Source organism: Lathamus discolor, chromosome 1 (genome assembly GCF_037157495.1).
Source record: "Lathamus discolor isolate bLatDis1 chromosome 1, bLatDis1.hap1, whole genome shotgun sequence".
Classification (NCBI taxonomy): Eukaryota; Metazoa; Chordata; class Aves; order Psittaciformes; family Psittacidae; genus Lathamus; species Lathamus discolor.
The window spans coordinates 35151603-35167333 of NC_088884.1; the positions used below are offsets into that span (position 1 = coordinate 35151603).

A 15731-nucleotide genomic window follows, 5' to 3' on the forward strand; every position below is an offset into this window, starting at 1 on the left:
TATAATGTTTTTGTGTATATACCTTACTAGCACTTGCATAAATATGCAGCACTGGCTATCATTCTCTGTTTGAAAATAAGATAACTCTCAGTACAAAATACTGCCTAAAAACCTGACTTATTGCTCTTGACACCAACACCAAGCTAGGTAGATTTGCTGAAATTATATGGCAGAATTGAAATTAATTTAGTTATACATTGCAGCAGTTATGAGTACAGAAATACGCTACCGTTTTCTAGAGACAGCTTGCAAAGGAATGAATGAAACTTTATTGACCGATGGATTAAAACTGCAATATAAATGACAGCTTTATATGTTTCCTACATATCTGTGCTATAACAACCTTACTGCCCATATCTACCAAACCCAACTTGGATTCCCAAATTAGCACATGATAATCCTCAACTGACTAGTCAGCCTCAAGGACACAGTTCCTTGTTGTGTGAAAACAGGTTAGCGGTATCAACATCATGGTCTGTTTGGGTTATTTAAATCTGCTTTTTGCAAGAAATGCTACAGCATGCCTTGCCTTGACATGCTGAGCTGTGATATTACTTCTGGTCTCTTCCAAAACAAGCTTGGATGTCTCTGCCTGCATCTTATGGGCATATTTATGAAGCCAAGGATTTAATACACCTTTCACTGTCTTTCTCAGCTCCCTCATCCATGATCTGCAGGCCTGCTCACCAGTGGTTTGTTGTTTTGTTTTGTTTTGGGTTGTATTGGGTTTTTTTCTTTAAACTTAGTACTAAAATCATCAATTAAACTAATTCCAAGGGTCCCTGACTGCAGCAGAGCAGAGCAGGCAACAACCCTGCCTTCCATGAGTGAACCAGATACCTGGAGAAGGGACTTTAAAGACATTCCCTAATGTGCTACAATAGATGAGCTCTTCTAAGGCCACTTGGATCAATTATGTTTTTCTTTAACCAGAAGTGGCTATACAAATACAGTGCAAAGAGACCCTTGACTCTAAAATACATTCTTTCAGCAATAAAATACACAGTCTTTGCCCCCATAAGCAGGCAGGCTGCAGTAGAATGCACTAAGGAGGACGTTGTGAGATGGCAGAGCAAACAGAGCACATTGGTGATATGTGGGAAATATTATTATCAGCTTTTAATGTATCTTCATGCCTTTGTTCTTTTTATAATGGCTGTTACTTTACGTTAGCCTTGATGGATTTTCACCGTGAACCTTATAGTATACACAGGACAAAAAAAGGGTCCTTGATTCAAAAGTTTACTACCAAAAGCTGGAGACAAAATGGGATGTGTTTAAGTGCTGAATGTGCACCTCTGTGACAGAAGAGTAAATTTATGGGTCAAAATAGCTACAGCGCTGCTTCCATTTTAAACCTTTCTGACACTATAGAATGGTGTCAGCAGAAAAATTAAATGGTGCAGGCATCAAGCTCCATAAATTTAAGTTAGGATTTCAAAATGAGCTTAAAGAAAATATTCGATTACCCCTCAGGGCCTGTAAGGCTACTTTGAAGATTAGATCTCTGAGCATGAATAAATACATAAATACGCTTTCAGTACGTTTCCTTAAATATGTGGTTAGCTAAATAAGCATTTAATAGGAAAACCTGTTAAATACTTTTATAGGATGCTTTTGAATTTCATATTGATTTTTTAAATCCATATTCACATAACAGAACTCTGAATATATGGGTTTCTTTTAAATTAAATTCATCGCTTTACTTGACAAGCCAAATGCAAAAACAAATGTCTCAATACCAATGCCTGGAACAGATTTAGAAGAATCTCTAACAAATTAAAGGAATACAGATATTTATTGATTTTAAAACACAACTGAAAACACTGAAGTTGAAATCCAAACAAAAATACTCTGTAAAATATGAAGACAAAGAGAATGAAAAAAACATAATGAAAGAGATCATGATCTGAAAAGCACATAATGTTCTGCAAATGAGATCTTTGTCTCATCTTTTGTAACCCATCCATACAGTATAGAAAAGTGTCTTTAAACCAACTATGAATTAGGTTTTCTGATTCCTTGCATGGGAAACAAATTATATGATGATGATTTTAAACCACTGTTTGTTTTCCCATATGCACAGTTTTGCCCCCTAATAGCTTTAATAGACAGTTTTCCCACATACTACTTTCATGGCTAGATTGTAGGGGATCAAAAGCATCATGAGCTCTGACAACAGAGAGTACAATAAATTCAGGTATTGCTATGCTTTTTTCAACATGTTTTTGTGGCTTAGTGGGAAGAGCTGTTACACTTAATCCTTCACTGCTGGGTTTGTGGGGTGGTCATGTTTGCTGTTGGGTACCTGTCGGCTATCACACCCTTCTAACACCAGCAGAAGATTAAGACACTTCAACTGTGCATGCTGTAGTAAGACCTGCATGGAAGTAAGATGCATTAGGCTCAGAAAAAGAGCATAGCAAATGAGTAGCAAAGCCCAGAACATGAAGAAATGGAAAAGCAACCCAATACAGTGGGAGGCAGCATGTCTTTATAGTTGGGCTGCCAGAAATACACAGCATGATTAAATGCAAAGACAGTGCTCAGTTCATTTACCTTTCACCATCTAGAAGTCAAGTTCCTAACCTATGCTCATTCAGGTGCTCTTTCAAGGAGGGACACAAGGAAGAAAGTGACAATGAATTACTCTGTTTTCAGACAGATGCCTACAATAGGTGGGGTGAGTCACCCTCTGGAAGTGCCACCTCTCTCTGTAAATTACAGAGACAAGTGAAACTACTGAGCCCAGACAGGATACTAACTTTTGCCTCTTACTGCTAAGTGAGCTGAATCCCAGCCAAGTTTCACAGAATATAAAGAAGTCATTGCCTGCAAGTCTTTGCCCTGCAAAACTGACTAAAGTGCAATGAAAACAAAAAAAAAAAGGAGGTGGGGGTGGGTGGTGGGGAGAAGCAATTCAGGGAAGCACACATCCAGCAATGGTTTTAGCTTCCTATAAAGGGGGAGGAATGTGCAGCTGTTTAGTGCATGCACGTATGTAGGTCTCAGGTATCCCACCATGAGATGCTCTGCTCTGCCCACTGGGGTGGAGTGGTGCAGAGTCAGTTCCGGTAAGTGGCTTTGCCGTCTGCAGTCACGCCACCAGCTCCACGTGCCTTGTGCCCAGCAATGGCCATGGGTGACATGCCTCCAGTCAGTGGCTGCAGGAGCACCCGATTCTTTAGCTCTGCAGGAGAATGGCTTAAGTCTGAGAAGAGGCAGCATCTCCTCTGTCTTCAATGCCACTCTGTGGAGGAGTATGAGCTTGTGGGAGCGTGAGTCATGGGAAAGATCAGCTGCCTTCCTCCTTTCCTCCTCCATGGAGCTGCTATTCAGTCACTGAGATTACGGCATGTCTTAATTAGTCAAGACAGAGATGCCTTGCAAGGAACTGGAAGGTATCCTACGCATTTTTTCCCTTATGCTTTGTCTTTCCCTCCCTTCCCTCAAGAAAGGATAATCCTGTTTTCAGAAACAAAATAAGGCTAAACTTAAAAAATATTAGGGTGCATTACAGCAAAACTTCCTCAGCCCTCTGGTAAAAAGCAAGTTACACATTTTATGCTTATCCTAAGTAAAACATGAGTCATGCCTGGAAATAATTTATTTCTAATTGTACAATTACTCGAGTATGTACAACTTTTCCTGGAGGTCTAACACATGCTTGGTAAATGGGTGGTAGATTTAGGGAAGAGGGGATTTAGATGAGATGGGAGTTTTAAACCTGAAATCAAGTAAATATTTTCTTTAACCAATATTGGCAGAAAGCACAATGGTATGCAGTTGGTAATGTTACACAATAAACTAGAATTATACCAGCTACTTATTGACACAGGATATGATCCCATCATTTAGAGCTGCATTCAAAATTTTCTCCAACCTTAAAAGCACTGTTTCAAAATATTAAATGCACCTTATTTATATCTATGCCTCTTAGCATAACACTGCATGGATTGCGTATGTGAAGTCTTAGACAGAGCATGGCTGTAGTTTTTTATATGGCTGGAAACAAGGTAAACCTGAAGAATATATGGGGTCTTCAGTGTTTATATAGTGTGGGGTAATTTTCACGTCTCAATCTAACACACTAAAGCTGTTCTTCAAATCCAGACATATTAATATATTATTCTCCTTAGAAAACTTTCATAAATACAGATGCTTTAAGTGAAAACAGAATAAAACATGAATCAACCTAAAAGAGAGAAGAAAGGCAGACAGCCTTTCCCCCACCCAGCCTCCAAACTAGAACACATAAACTGTTCTCAAACCTTTAGTTTATTCTGTGTTCTTGTACTCGCCTCAAACTGCTCATGAAGAAACATTAATAGCACAAAGAAATGTTTGGAACTGGATATTTAAGCTGTAACTTCTTTTGGGCTGGGAGCTGAACCCTGTAATGCTCATCAAGGTGGATCTGTAATAATGATAACACCAGATGCTCCTCAGGGCCAAACTGCAGTAAATCTTTCTTTTTTGGATGTTATAGCATCCCCTAGGAAAGCTGCTACCCAAGCCATCTTTCCATGCTAAGCATCAGCAGGCTGCCAGTGATAAAACTGTATATTCAGTTGGACAGTGAATTACAGTTAGAGAACTGCCTGCTGGAAGGACACATCCTGGTCCGTATCACTTACAACCCATTTCTGGTCTACACTGCACAAGGGATTTGTAGAAATAAGAGACAAGAGATAGGAAAGGTGGGACAAGAAAGGGTTTGAGCACAGGAGATGAAAGTCACCAGAGTCAGATATGAGATTTTTCTATCTGCCTGAAGGACTTTTCCTATTTAAACCAGTAGAAGGACTTTATATGGCTTCTCCTTTCCTCCTCATCTCACTGGAGAAATCCTGAGGTTACAGAGTTACACCTAGACAGAAATGTAAGGCAACAGCTTAGAAGAAAGGAGAGAACTGGGTGGAATGAAAAATAAAATAAAAAAGGAACATTTCCTCTTGTTGAGGTCTCAAAGAGTTAAGAGGCAAAATTATCCTTTTCAGAAGTTGTCTGATGGGAAGACAACTTAACCCTGTGGTCAGCAGGCCCTGGCTTTACAATACACCCATAATAGTTACAGAGGCATCCTGAATCAGGGCCAATGTTGCCACATCTTTAAAGACAGTTGACGGCTAAAAGCGGGATGCTTTAATTGAGCAGGGTTTGCTTGTGAGCGAAGTTTTCCATGTTACTCTGTGTGTGGTTTGAGACTTGCTGGGTGTAAATGCAACCAGTTTTTTAAAGGATTTACTAGCTCAGAATGTTTTTTAATGGGCAAGAAAAAGCAGTATTTTGCTTGGGAAGCTATTTTAGGGTGCCCTTAGTGGTTTTAAAACGATCCTCACAGTAACAGAGGGTATTTTTCCTCCTCAAAAGAAAAGGAAAAGACAAGAAAAAAAAGACTTCCTGCCTAAAAACGAGGACTTTCTAGTCTGTCATTTCCACATGCTGTAGGGAACAGCTTTCGGGAGTGATCGGAAAAACGGTTTAGAAAAAAATTATTCCAACAAGACTGAAAATAGAAGCATTAAAGTCATTATATTATTCCAATTACAGGACTATACACAGATGTACAGATCAAAGAATGAAAGAATGATTAGGTCGCATGCTCCTACTCTTTCCTTAATTAGCACTTTCACCTCTGTGACTTTTCTCAAGTGCATTTTTATTCCACTGAGCTTTTTCTTACAAAAAAGCCTATGTAATCTAAAGATACCATGATACAGTATCTATATTTATAGTTACTGGACATATATTTATGTAAGAAAGGGGCTATTAACTTCAGAGAGGCAGGGACAATGCAAATGACAACAGCATATGTTTGGGATCTTACCAGTAAGCCAGTAATGTTCAGAAATGTCGGTTCTGATGTAATGGTGGTCGTGAGAAGGGCCCAGAGAACGTGTTAGAGCAGTGTCTTTGCCAAGGAAATCAGAAGCTGTTCCAGCATAAAGATACTCATCTGCAAATGAAAAAGAAAAAGGGGTTCTACATCTGCAGGATAAACAAAATTGATACTATTTGTGTTTTGTTCAGTGAACAACACTTGTGTTTAATTGGCCTATGAACAAATTTAATGATTTGAAGTATTGTCGATTTATATTTTAATGGGATTTTGCATTCTGTGATGTAATTTACATTTAAATGTGGGTAACATTGGTAATTATATGCCTTAGAAGCAGAGGAGTCCAAGTCTAATTTTCAGACCTTTTAGGCACTCAGAAATGTAAATTCCCCAGGCTGGGCTCGTAAAGGTATGAAGGTATATTCAATCTGTGCATACTGCCCCTTGAGCACTGACCGTGTAACTGGGGGCCATGGAGAGGCCATGACCATCTATGCATTGAAGCTAGCTCTTGTGTCCCAGGCTTGCTGCAGCCCCAACGGCTTTGTTGCTCCTGGGCTTGAGCTAGTAAACATGATGGATGCTTCACTATGGGAACTTTGCAACTTGGCCCGTTCCTGGTGTAGGGATCTCTATCCAACACTTCATTCACGAAGAGGAATTTAGGCACCATGAGAATTCTTCTCAACTATGTAATGTGTTAATAGTAGGGATATGGCTACAGACCCAAATCGTGATCATTTTAACATAGCGAGTGGTCCCACAAAAATAAATGAGACATCTTGCTTGAATAAGGCAGACAGAATTTGTCTCACAAGGAAACTATCTGTAATGCAGTACATTGCTTGCTGCAACTGCAGTTACTATTTAGTCTCCTGCCAGCCTTGTGGAATATGCAAAACTTCACAACTTTAAGAATTGTACAATACTTTCTGTTTCACTTCAGATCTCTGTTATTTTCTAAAAAGAAGCAAAGAAACACTATCAATAACTGTCAGTTTTTTACTGCATGTTACAAGTCTTTTTTTCTGCAAAATAACAAGATAGCTTTAGTGTTTAGAGGAGTTTGTTTTTTGTTTAATGACTTGCAACAATGAATCCCTGGAGTTCATAAAAGGAGAAAAGATTCATGTTCATAAACAATAATCATATAAGAAGCTATATGATACATAAAAATCCCCTTCCCAGAGCTCCTTCTCCAGGTTTTCTGATCCTCTGGGTGGAAACATTTCACAAGATCTTTCAGAGAGAAGTCTTTTGTTGAGAGTGAATGAAGAGCAAATACCATTCAACATGCATGTTTGTGTTTTCATTTGCAAAAGATGTAAATGCACTTAAAAATATGAGATCAAGGGGGGAAAAAAAAAATCTAACAAAACCACAACCCATGATTCACCTTAAGCACTTTATTCAGAAAGAAAAAAAAGATCAGCGTTCTTTTTACCTCATTATTATTGTTACTTACGTATTATGTCCATGACAGTATTGGAAAGCACATCTTTCAGACAGCATGTCGCCTTTGTAAAGAAACAATAGTGCATTCTGAAAGGTATTTGTCATAATGAGGAATGGGCAGGGTAATTGGTGTTTGCTAACTGACAGGCACTCAGTGATCAATGTAACTGAAGGGCTAACAGAAATTCTCCATCTTTGCTTAGGCTCTGCTGACAAGGCTTTTTCAGCACTTCTCTCAGCTTTTGGTATCTCTCATTCCAAGTTCCAGTTATGTCCAGAACGGTTTTGGTGAGCAGTAATTTGTAACAGAAGATGGATGATGAGCAGGTGATTTTTCAGTTAAAAAGGGCAGCTTTCCAAATTTACCTGTGGCATTTAATCGGGGTGAAATGTATGTGGAATTCAGAGACTAGATACTTCTACAAAGAATGAAAATCACTCAGCTGTGTTAACGTACAGACAGGAGTGAAAATATACTGATATATTATTTATTTCATATATGTACAACTGTTTAGAAAGCTCTTTTTGAAGGGCACAATAATCTTTATCACTATTTTGCAGATTAAAGCTAGACAGAGAGAAGTGACATGCCAAAGGTTACTCCTCTCATCAGTGGCAGAGAGGCAGGAACTGAGCTCCCCTGAGTCCCAGGGCAGTATCTTATCTGTGAGCTATATTGCTGTCCTAGTACTTTTAGAAATAAGTAATTATCAAAAGACAGGCCAAGAACGCATGCTCTGGTCAGGCCTGTAACTCTTTACAGTGCTCCTTGTACATTATTGTGAAGCACTTGACACCAAGCACAGCCAGAAAAGGGATACAAGAATACCCTGACCATTAATTTTTATCTAGCCCAAAGTTTCTTATACATTGAAGTTCATGTTTTAGGTAGCTGAATGACAGCAGCTTCTTCATTTCACAAGATTTAAGAGAGCAGTCAAAGCACTAGAGTGCTACTGAAATTAGACAACACTATAATAAATCGTGGAGTTCTACTGCATTAAAAAAAAAAAGTAAAAAAAAAAGTTTCTAGAAACCCATTTTAAAAATAGACTTCATGGTCATTAAATAGTACTAGGGGTCCCTGAGAAGCATAAGCACTGACTTTAATCTATTGTTTTTAATAAAGGAAGTCCTGCCCCATCTGTAGGGTCAGAATCACAAATCATCTATCTTATTATCTGAGAATAAAGACTGAACATTAGTCATATTCTTTTTATAACACAGAGTGACCGATACTTCAAAGCATTGTCACCACTGCTCTTTGGCTGCAAATGAAAACGTCATGGTGCTTCACTCTTATCTTGTATTCATACGCTTGACAGGCAAGTTAAATGAAAATTGTCTAAAGCTATGAACCAAACCACGACAAAAGTAGCTCTTATAGTGATTTGAAATCCGGAGGTCAAGCTGACATTCCTCGGCACCAAATGTCAGACCACACAGTGCTGTGATGCACACAGCAGGCAGATTGCACTATCTTGTTCTTAGGCTTCCAGCTTCAGAAGTGGCTACTCAAGTAAATAGAAACCTCAAAAATTTATTTATGGAAATAGTGGATGTCAGCAGACTTCAAAGGGCAGAACATATTGATAATTGCAGAAAGAGGCCCAGAAGCGCTTCAAACATTGTCTGTCTGTGGGGTTTTTTGGTTGTCTTCTTAAAGGAGAAATGACGGGGTGAGGATGAAACCACCTCTCTGCTCAACTGGCAGAGATTTGCAGCCACTCAAATGGCTCTGTTTGTGTTGCTGCATTTCCAGCCCCTTGACGTATGGAGGCTGAAGGCCCCTGAGAGCACAAACCAGAAACACAACCAACACCAGTGGAGCTCCACTGACGACATCTGCTGAAACTCTAAACCCAGGCTCACATATGAAGCCATCACACATCTGAGAGGAGCACTTGGCTCTGATGATTTCTTACCTGCCATCACTGAAGCGAATGGCTGCTGAGGATCGAAGGGGCATTTCAACCTGCCAGACTCCAAGTTCTGAGTATCCAGCCGGAATACCATTTCCTGAGAACAAATACATATTCATTATCCTGGTATAGCTGCAGAGAAACACTCACATAGACTGTTATGCTAACATACAAAGCGAAGTTGTGTTAGATTGCACAGCTGCCATCTCAGCATTGATGTTTACAGTCTGTGTCTCTGTTTTACATCTAGATTTTTTTTCTCATTGTTTTAGCATACCCTGTTCACTCTATAGAGACACAAATCTTAAAAAAATACAATTATTTTCAGAAAAAGAGATGCATTGTTCATTTCTACTCAAATTAAGAGCTGGATTGTACTTAAAAGTTATTGGCTTCTATTTGGGAAAGTGCTGATAGACTGTGTTGCAACAGGAGACCCAGAAGGGATTCTGGCTGACTTAAATTTCTCCAGGGACTGCTGAATAATGTTCACAGCAGACACAGTTCAGCCCTTTTAAATGAAAGCAGCATATGCTCTCTCCTGTTATTTTTAACAAGGCTAATGATACAATAGATATCAGAATAGATCCTTCCTTGTGGTCCCCAAATATAGTGTGATTAATTCCTGGGTCACGGAACAAGGGTGAAGAAGAAGATAAAGAAAATAAATTATTTTAAAACTATTCCTGATGTTTTCAGTGGGCAATCAGCAACACAATTGTTGCGAGCATCAATTTGAAGTTTTATTATAGTTTTGAATTGCCAGCAGGGACGCTTTTACTTGATCCTTTCATTACTTTCCTAAAAGCACGCTTAACCTAAAACTAGTAGTGAGTCCTTCTGAAGGTAAACTGATTGCTCAGAGGAGTGAAGTGCAGTCTTTGAAGGTACAGAGGCTTGATTTTCAGAATTCTGCTGCTGTTAGAGAAGGGAGATTGCCTACAGAAGTGCTGTTAACATACCTTCCTACCTACAGTGATACTTACAATCCCATTGGTATTCAAGAATCAAATCATTGTGTGTTTAATGTCTATTGTAGAGACTTAACTTTTGAAGCTAGTTTAAAATTAAAAATCAAAACACCTCTATGATTTAAACAATTACTTTAAAAAAGGTGAAGTGGTTTTAAATATTTGTTTCTATAACTCTGCCTTGCAAGAGGACTGAAGAGTACAAATGACAGTTAAGTATGCCCAAAGACAGCCACATAGGATCAGACTTTACAACACATTAATTCAATTTCTCCTTAATGTACATCAGATTACAAATGACCAAGCCTTTCTATTTCATTCAGGTGTCTCCTAAACTCTCTTGGCTCAGAAGACAAGAGCCCAGGTTACTGAATAATTAAGCTCCTTAAGAGAAAAGAAAAATCAATTCCATCTGTCAACATAAATTCCATTATCTCCAGCAATCCTATCTGATACAAAGCAGAATGTAATCATCTAACAACCACCCTTTTCATCTTCCCAAACCTGTGCGATATCAGGTAAACCAAATTGTCAGGCTGCTGAAGTGGATCAGAGCACATCAAGGAAAAAAAATAAATTTAAAATGCCAGTGTCCCATCCTCCTTTCTTCTAAGATGTGCAGTCCTGAGCTGCTCAGAGGACCTTTGCTGTATCACACACGAAGAGGCTGGCTGCAAGTCCAGCAGTACTCAAGGAACTGAGGGATTTATAGATCAACATGAAATATTTCATACTTCACCCAGACAAACTAATGGACACCACGAGGCATTCATACAGAATTAACCTCCTGCTTTCACTTTGAACAAAGCTTTCAAAGAAAAGAGCATCCCTTGGAGAGCTGTGGCTAACAGCACCAACCAGGCCAAACGTATTCACCAGCCAAGAAAAGTTTTGGCAGTGACTTCAGCAATAGCAAGACTAGGACTTTAATCCCCTTTAATTGTGTGATCCCATAGGGGATTTGTACTGCTTCAAAAGCAGTGTCTGCTGTGGTTTTGAGTCACCTGATCCACACTGTTTTCCTCTCTGTTTTCACAGCACCGGCACTGGGCAGCAAAGCGCTGGGCAGATCCACCAGCAGCTTTCAAAGGTCAGCAGAGAACTGCCTGCTTCAACAGCCTCTGCATGGCTGCCTCAGGCCCTGGCTCTCCCAGGCATCTACAGCTTCCTGTAGAGGTTGCTAATTACCAAACAACCATTATCCATTCTTATAACCCAGAGATGAAAAAATGGGGAATGGGAGGGAGAAAAAAAGGGACCAACCCCCCCAAAAAATGGATCTGCAACAGAAGTGCTTTGTTTTACCACATAGGACTCCTGGCTTCCTAAAACGAGGAGATATTTTCAACCGCTTGTCAAATTCGCGTCACTGAGCCTGTCCTCAGCACCCTTCTGCCTTGTCACATCTATCTGGAGAAGCAGTGCAAGGACATTGGCTGTAGCGTGTTTAGGGTCCAAGGACGAAAGGGAAAATATGCCATTCATAGAATCATAGAACCATAGAACAGTTAGGGTTGGTTAGAAAGGACCTTAAGATCATCAAGTTCCAACCCCCAATTCAAAGCTGTTAATTCAGTAGAAGGCTGTAGAAGAGACGCTTCATGGGAAGAGGCATAAGGAGCACTGAACACTGTCCAACCCACCACTGCAGCTGAGCAACCAGGAGGAATGCAGGAGAGGCTGGACTGGAAGACAGTGAGGGGATTAGGAAATACAATACCGGAATTCTTCTTCCATTTCCCCTCATAAGGTAATTTGTCACGTCTAATTGAAGCAGACCCCTTGTCTAGACTGGCTGCCGGACTGAACAATCAGACCAATTCTATAATTTCATAACGTTTGATGAAAACAGCCTTCACAAATTAAGTAGTTAAAGGTTCGATGGTAGAGTGAATAAGGCATCTTGTAATGACCCAGAGGTAAACCAGAGCCTTGCTTATACTCTTGCTGAGAGCTGTTCTTTTCAATTCAGCTGTGTATTTGATCATTCAGGCTAAGGAATCAGCATGATACAAGGGATCTAAAATTTCAGTTGCTTCAACTGGAATATTTAAAGAAGTGAAGCAAAGAAGCTTACAAAATTATTTAATTGCAAGCCCAATTATACAGCATATACCAAACAATACCAGGAGCATTAATGGTTTATCAGGGAAAGAACACCACCATGCAGATTTAAGGCAACTTCAGTTTTCTGTAACATAAGAAACCGTCCTGGGCTAGTCAATTGTGTAGAATATAATGATGGGTCTCAGCCTAAGCAAGCATGAATAACTTCCCCCCCCCCCTTTTTTTCTTTTTTTGTGAGCCCTTGATTCTGTATGTCAGAATAACTCAAATATGTACAAATTTCAGGTTATCACATTTAATAACATAACATTAGACCTCACTTCTTATATGATACCATTTCACCAAGACCCAAAGAAAAGAGGAAGCTTGCAACACAGGCAAGGAGCCAGACAGGTCACATCTCAACACTGTCTGAGAACAGAGGCAGTGTTCTAAATATAGCCAAGGTGTTATACATATAGGAGTTAAAAAGAGACTTGTGTACTAAGTGGCTGCTTGACACAACACCAAAATTCTTCTGTTGTGGGGGTTAGGTCTCAAACATTTGCCACTTAGGATAGAGATTTCTTTGTCACCAGCAACGCCAGTTCAGGAATATGCTACTAGTGATGGAGGATACCCAACATCTACTTAGCAACAGGGCTGCAAAACATCAAGTTCTGAGATGTCATCCCTGGACTCAGGCTCAGAGGCTATTTACAAACTGCATATTACTCTTATGCACAAGGAATAGGAAACCATCTCTGTGGACCAAGGGTATATGGACATTTAAAGATAGAACTACAAGTCTCATCTTGAACATGTGTGTATGTATGTAAGCAGAAAGTATGTGTGGAAATGACTTACTAGGAAGAAAGACATCTGGGTTAAATGTTCTTTTCACTTAATTAATCATAGGAAAGTGTCATTCAGAAGAATTCTGTGTATTAAGCTTTACTGAGGAAAGTGCTGTGTTCAAAAGAGATATGCACATATCAAATGTGAGAACAAGAGTTCCCGTCTGAGCTGAAAAATCCACAATTTAAACTGTTATTTATGCAAGCTGCTGTCAGTTCATTTTTTACACACTCACATAGTATTTTCCAATCTATGATGAATGCTAAACAAGACAAGGGTTATTCCTTGACATGTCAGAGTAGTGAGGAAATTAAATTACCTCTTTGTGAGTTCCAAGTTCAATGTATCCACAAAGAGGGTGAAATGCTCCTGTGCCACAGACGTAAATGTGGGTTCGGTTGTAGGGCTGAAGAACCCTGATGAAATTGGCACATTCTGTCTATTGGGAAAAGAAAGAGAAAGGTTAATTTTCATGTTTCTTCTTTTTCACTTTATACATGGTACTAGGTTATTGCCATAGTATCACTGTATTTAAACTCCAAACTACTGTAGCAGAGGCTGTTTACTAAATAGTTCAAAGTTGTGACGGGTACAATTTTGCAGTGGCTATCTACTAGGCAGTTCATCAATCAGGCTTGCAAGCCTAATTCTGCTATAATGCTTACATTATATGTAATGTGAAGCTATGTGGTTACAGCACAGTGTGAATGATATCTGCTCAGCCTGTGTTGTAGCAAACAACCCCTGTCAACAACTAAGCAGAGGTTGGAGAGACATTGCATTAGTCTGGCTACCAATCCTCCTGCCTTTGCTCCCAATTCAGGGTTCTGCACAAGCTTTAACACTAGAGATTACATGATAGAAATCATTGTGGTGAACTGAAGGGCTTCAGAATACTTCCAAGAGTATATTTTGTGTTCAAGTGAACTTTGCACCAACCACATCCTACTGGTCACTTTTATTTAGGCATTTCTGAGTCCTACAGGATGCTCTGGTCAGTCTTGGCTCTAACTGGTTTTGGTCCTTGATGGCAAGTAGCCCAAGGGGCTGCTGCATGCTTGTGCTACGTGGGCTAGCTTCCTACAGCCTTCCCCATAATCAAACAAAAGCATAAACATATAAAAAATGTACTTTGGAGGGAATACATGAGAGCTGTTCATATGTTGAAGCTACCACCCTACACCTAAGTGTGAGGGAAGCTGCAACGACAGTGTAGGAAGCAAAAAGGATATATTTATTATCTATGTCCAAAACAAACATTCCTCTCTCTGGTTCCTCTCCTTTTGTCTTAGCATAAAAATAGATCAGCACAAATCCTCCATACACACCAGTACCAGAATTTCCCCAGTGCTCAGCAGAGGTGTTGTTTAGGTTTTGTCTGCTGTAAAGATAAGGGTAGCAATAAGTTAGGATAAAAAGCTGAAATTCCTCAGGCAGGGAGCTGAGAGAGTGTTTTGAGCTGGAGTCCACCTTGGTAACAGACATGCTGGATAGATCCAAGAAGATTTGTGGAGAGAAAAGGAAGAAATTTTGTTATACAGCCAAGAAATGTTTACATTTATAGTGGTCTCAGGATACATGATGTGTTCTGCGGTATGTAAAAGAGACATGAAAGTTTTATTCTATATATGAATACACCTTAAATACACTTCTTACTTACTAATGATCTGTGGTTCCAGGGAAAAGGTAATGAGGCTGAGATTTTGGCTTAACCTTAGCTGCAGCTGTCTGCAAATTAAGTTAATGTGTACTCTGCTCTGCTACCCTGTTTTATTAATTAATTATAATGAAGTTACATTCAGGATATTCACAAGAAAAAAGCAGTTTGATGGGAAAGAAAGGATTTCAGGGGAGCATCTCCTGTGATATATTTCAGAGGAAAGTCCGTGATCTCTCAGCTGCACTTATTACATATGAGGATGGCTTAACACAATTGTTGCTTCAATACTGAACTTTTTTTTTCTTGAAGCATTGATATTTATAGAAAAAAATAGAACTGTAACTATTTTTTAACTTAATTAAAACACATAGCCCATTAGTTCAGGAAAAAAAAAAAAGGGAAAAAAAGGAAAACAGCTTACTAACACATTTTGTTCACCTAGACACAAATATACAGATATACAATACTCTCAGCAATAATACTTACATGGGCATCTTTCCCAGCTAATTTGCATAATTCTACCTTTTCTTTTGCTGCAGGCCAGTAAATCTGTAAGACAGTTAAAATAAGCCAAAGATTATGAATATTATAAATTGTCCTATGAATGTAGTGTAACTATTTCTTTGAATGAATAGAAAAAATCAGATTTATGCATGTTGAAGGAATTTTCATGTTTCAAAATGATTATGACTTCAAATACAGGGTTCCATTACAAAAAAGTGAAGAGGCTTTAAATCAAACCCCCTGTTTGTACATTTCTTCATTGGCTATATTAACTTTTTAAAATAATTTAGTCGATTTGGCTAGCACACCTTGTCATCATCATGAACTGTGTGTTTTTCTCAAAGATATGATGAGCCAAATCATCTTGAAACTAAACTGACAGTAAAACAAGGGAAATTACATTTGTGATTAATCTGGTCCAGTAAACTTGGCAAAGCTGTTGTAAAAAAATACTTAGCTGTTACTGCCAATTT

At 39.1% G+C, this 15731-nt stretch overlaps 1 protein-coding gene across 5 annotated transcripts in view; it reads right to left on the reverse strand.

Annotated features, from left to right (window-relative positions):
• The window catches only part of SEMA3D (semaphorin 3D), a 145850-nt gene that overhangs the window by 54020 nt on the left and 76099 nt on the right, over window positions 1–15731 (reverse strand). For all 5 annotated transcript variants that reach the window (XM_065667276.1, XM_065667292.1, XM_065667304.1 and 2 more), the window contains exons 4-7: window positions 15241–15303; window positions 13414–13533; window positions 9223–9316; window positions 5831–5959 (exon numbers count right to left, since the gene is read on the reverse strand). In XM_065667276.1, the coding sequence (XP_065523348.1) occupies window positions 5831–5959; window positions 9223–9316; window positions 13414–13533; window positions 15241–15303 (406 nt within the window). The remainder of the gene's footprint in view (window positions 1–5830; window positions 5960–9222; window positions 9317–13413; window positions 13534–15240; window positions 15304–15731) is intronic.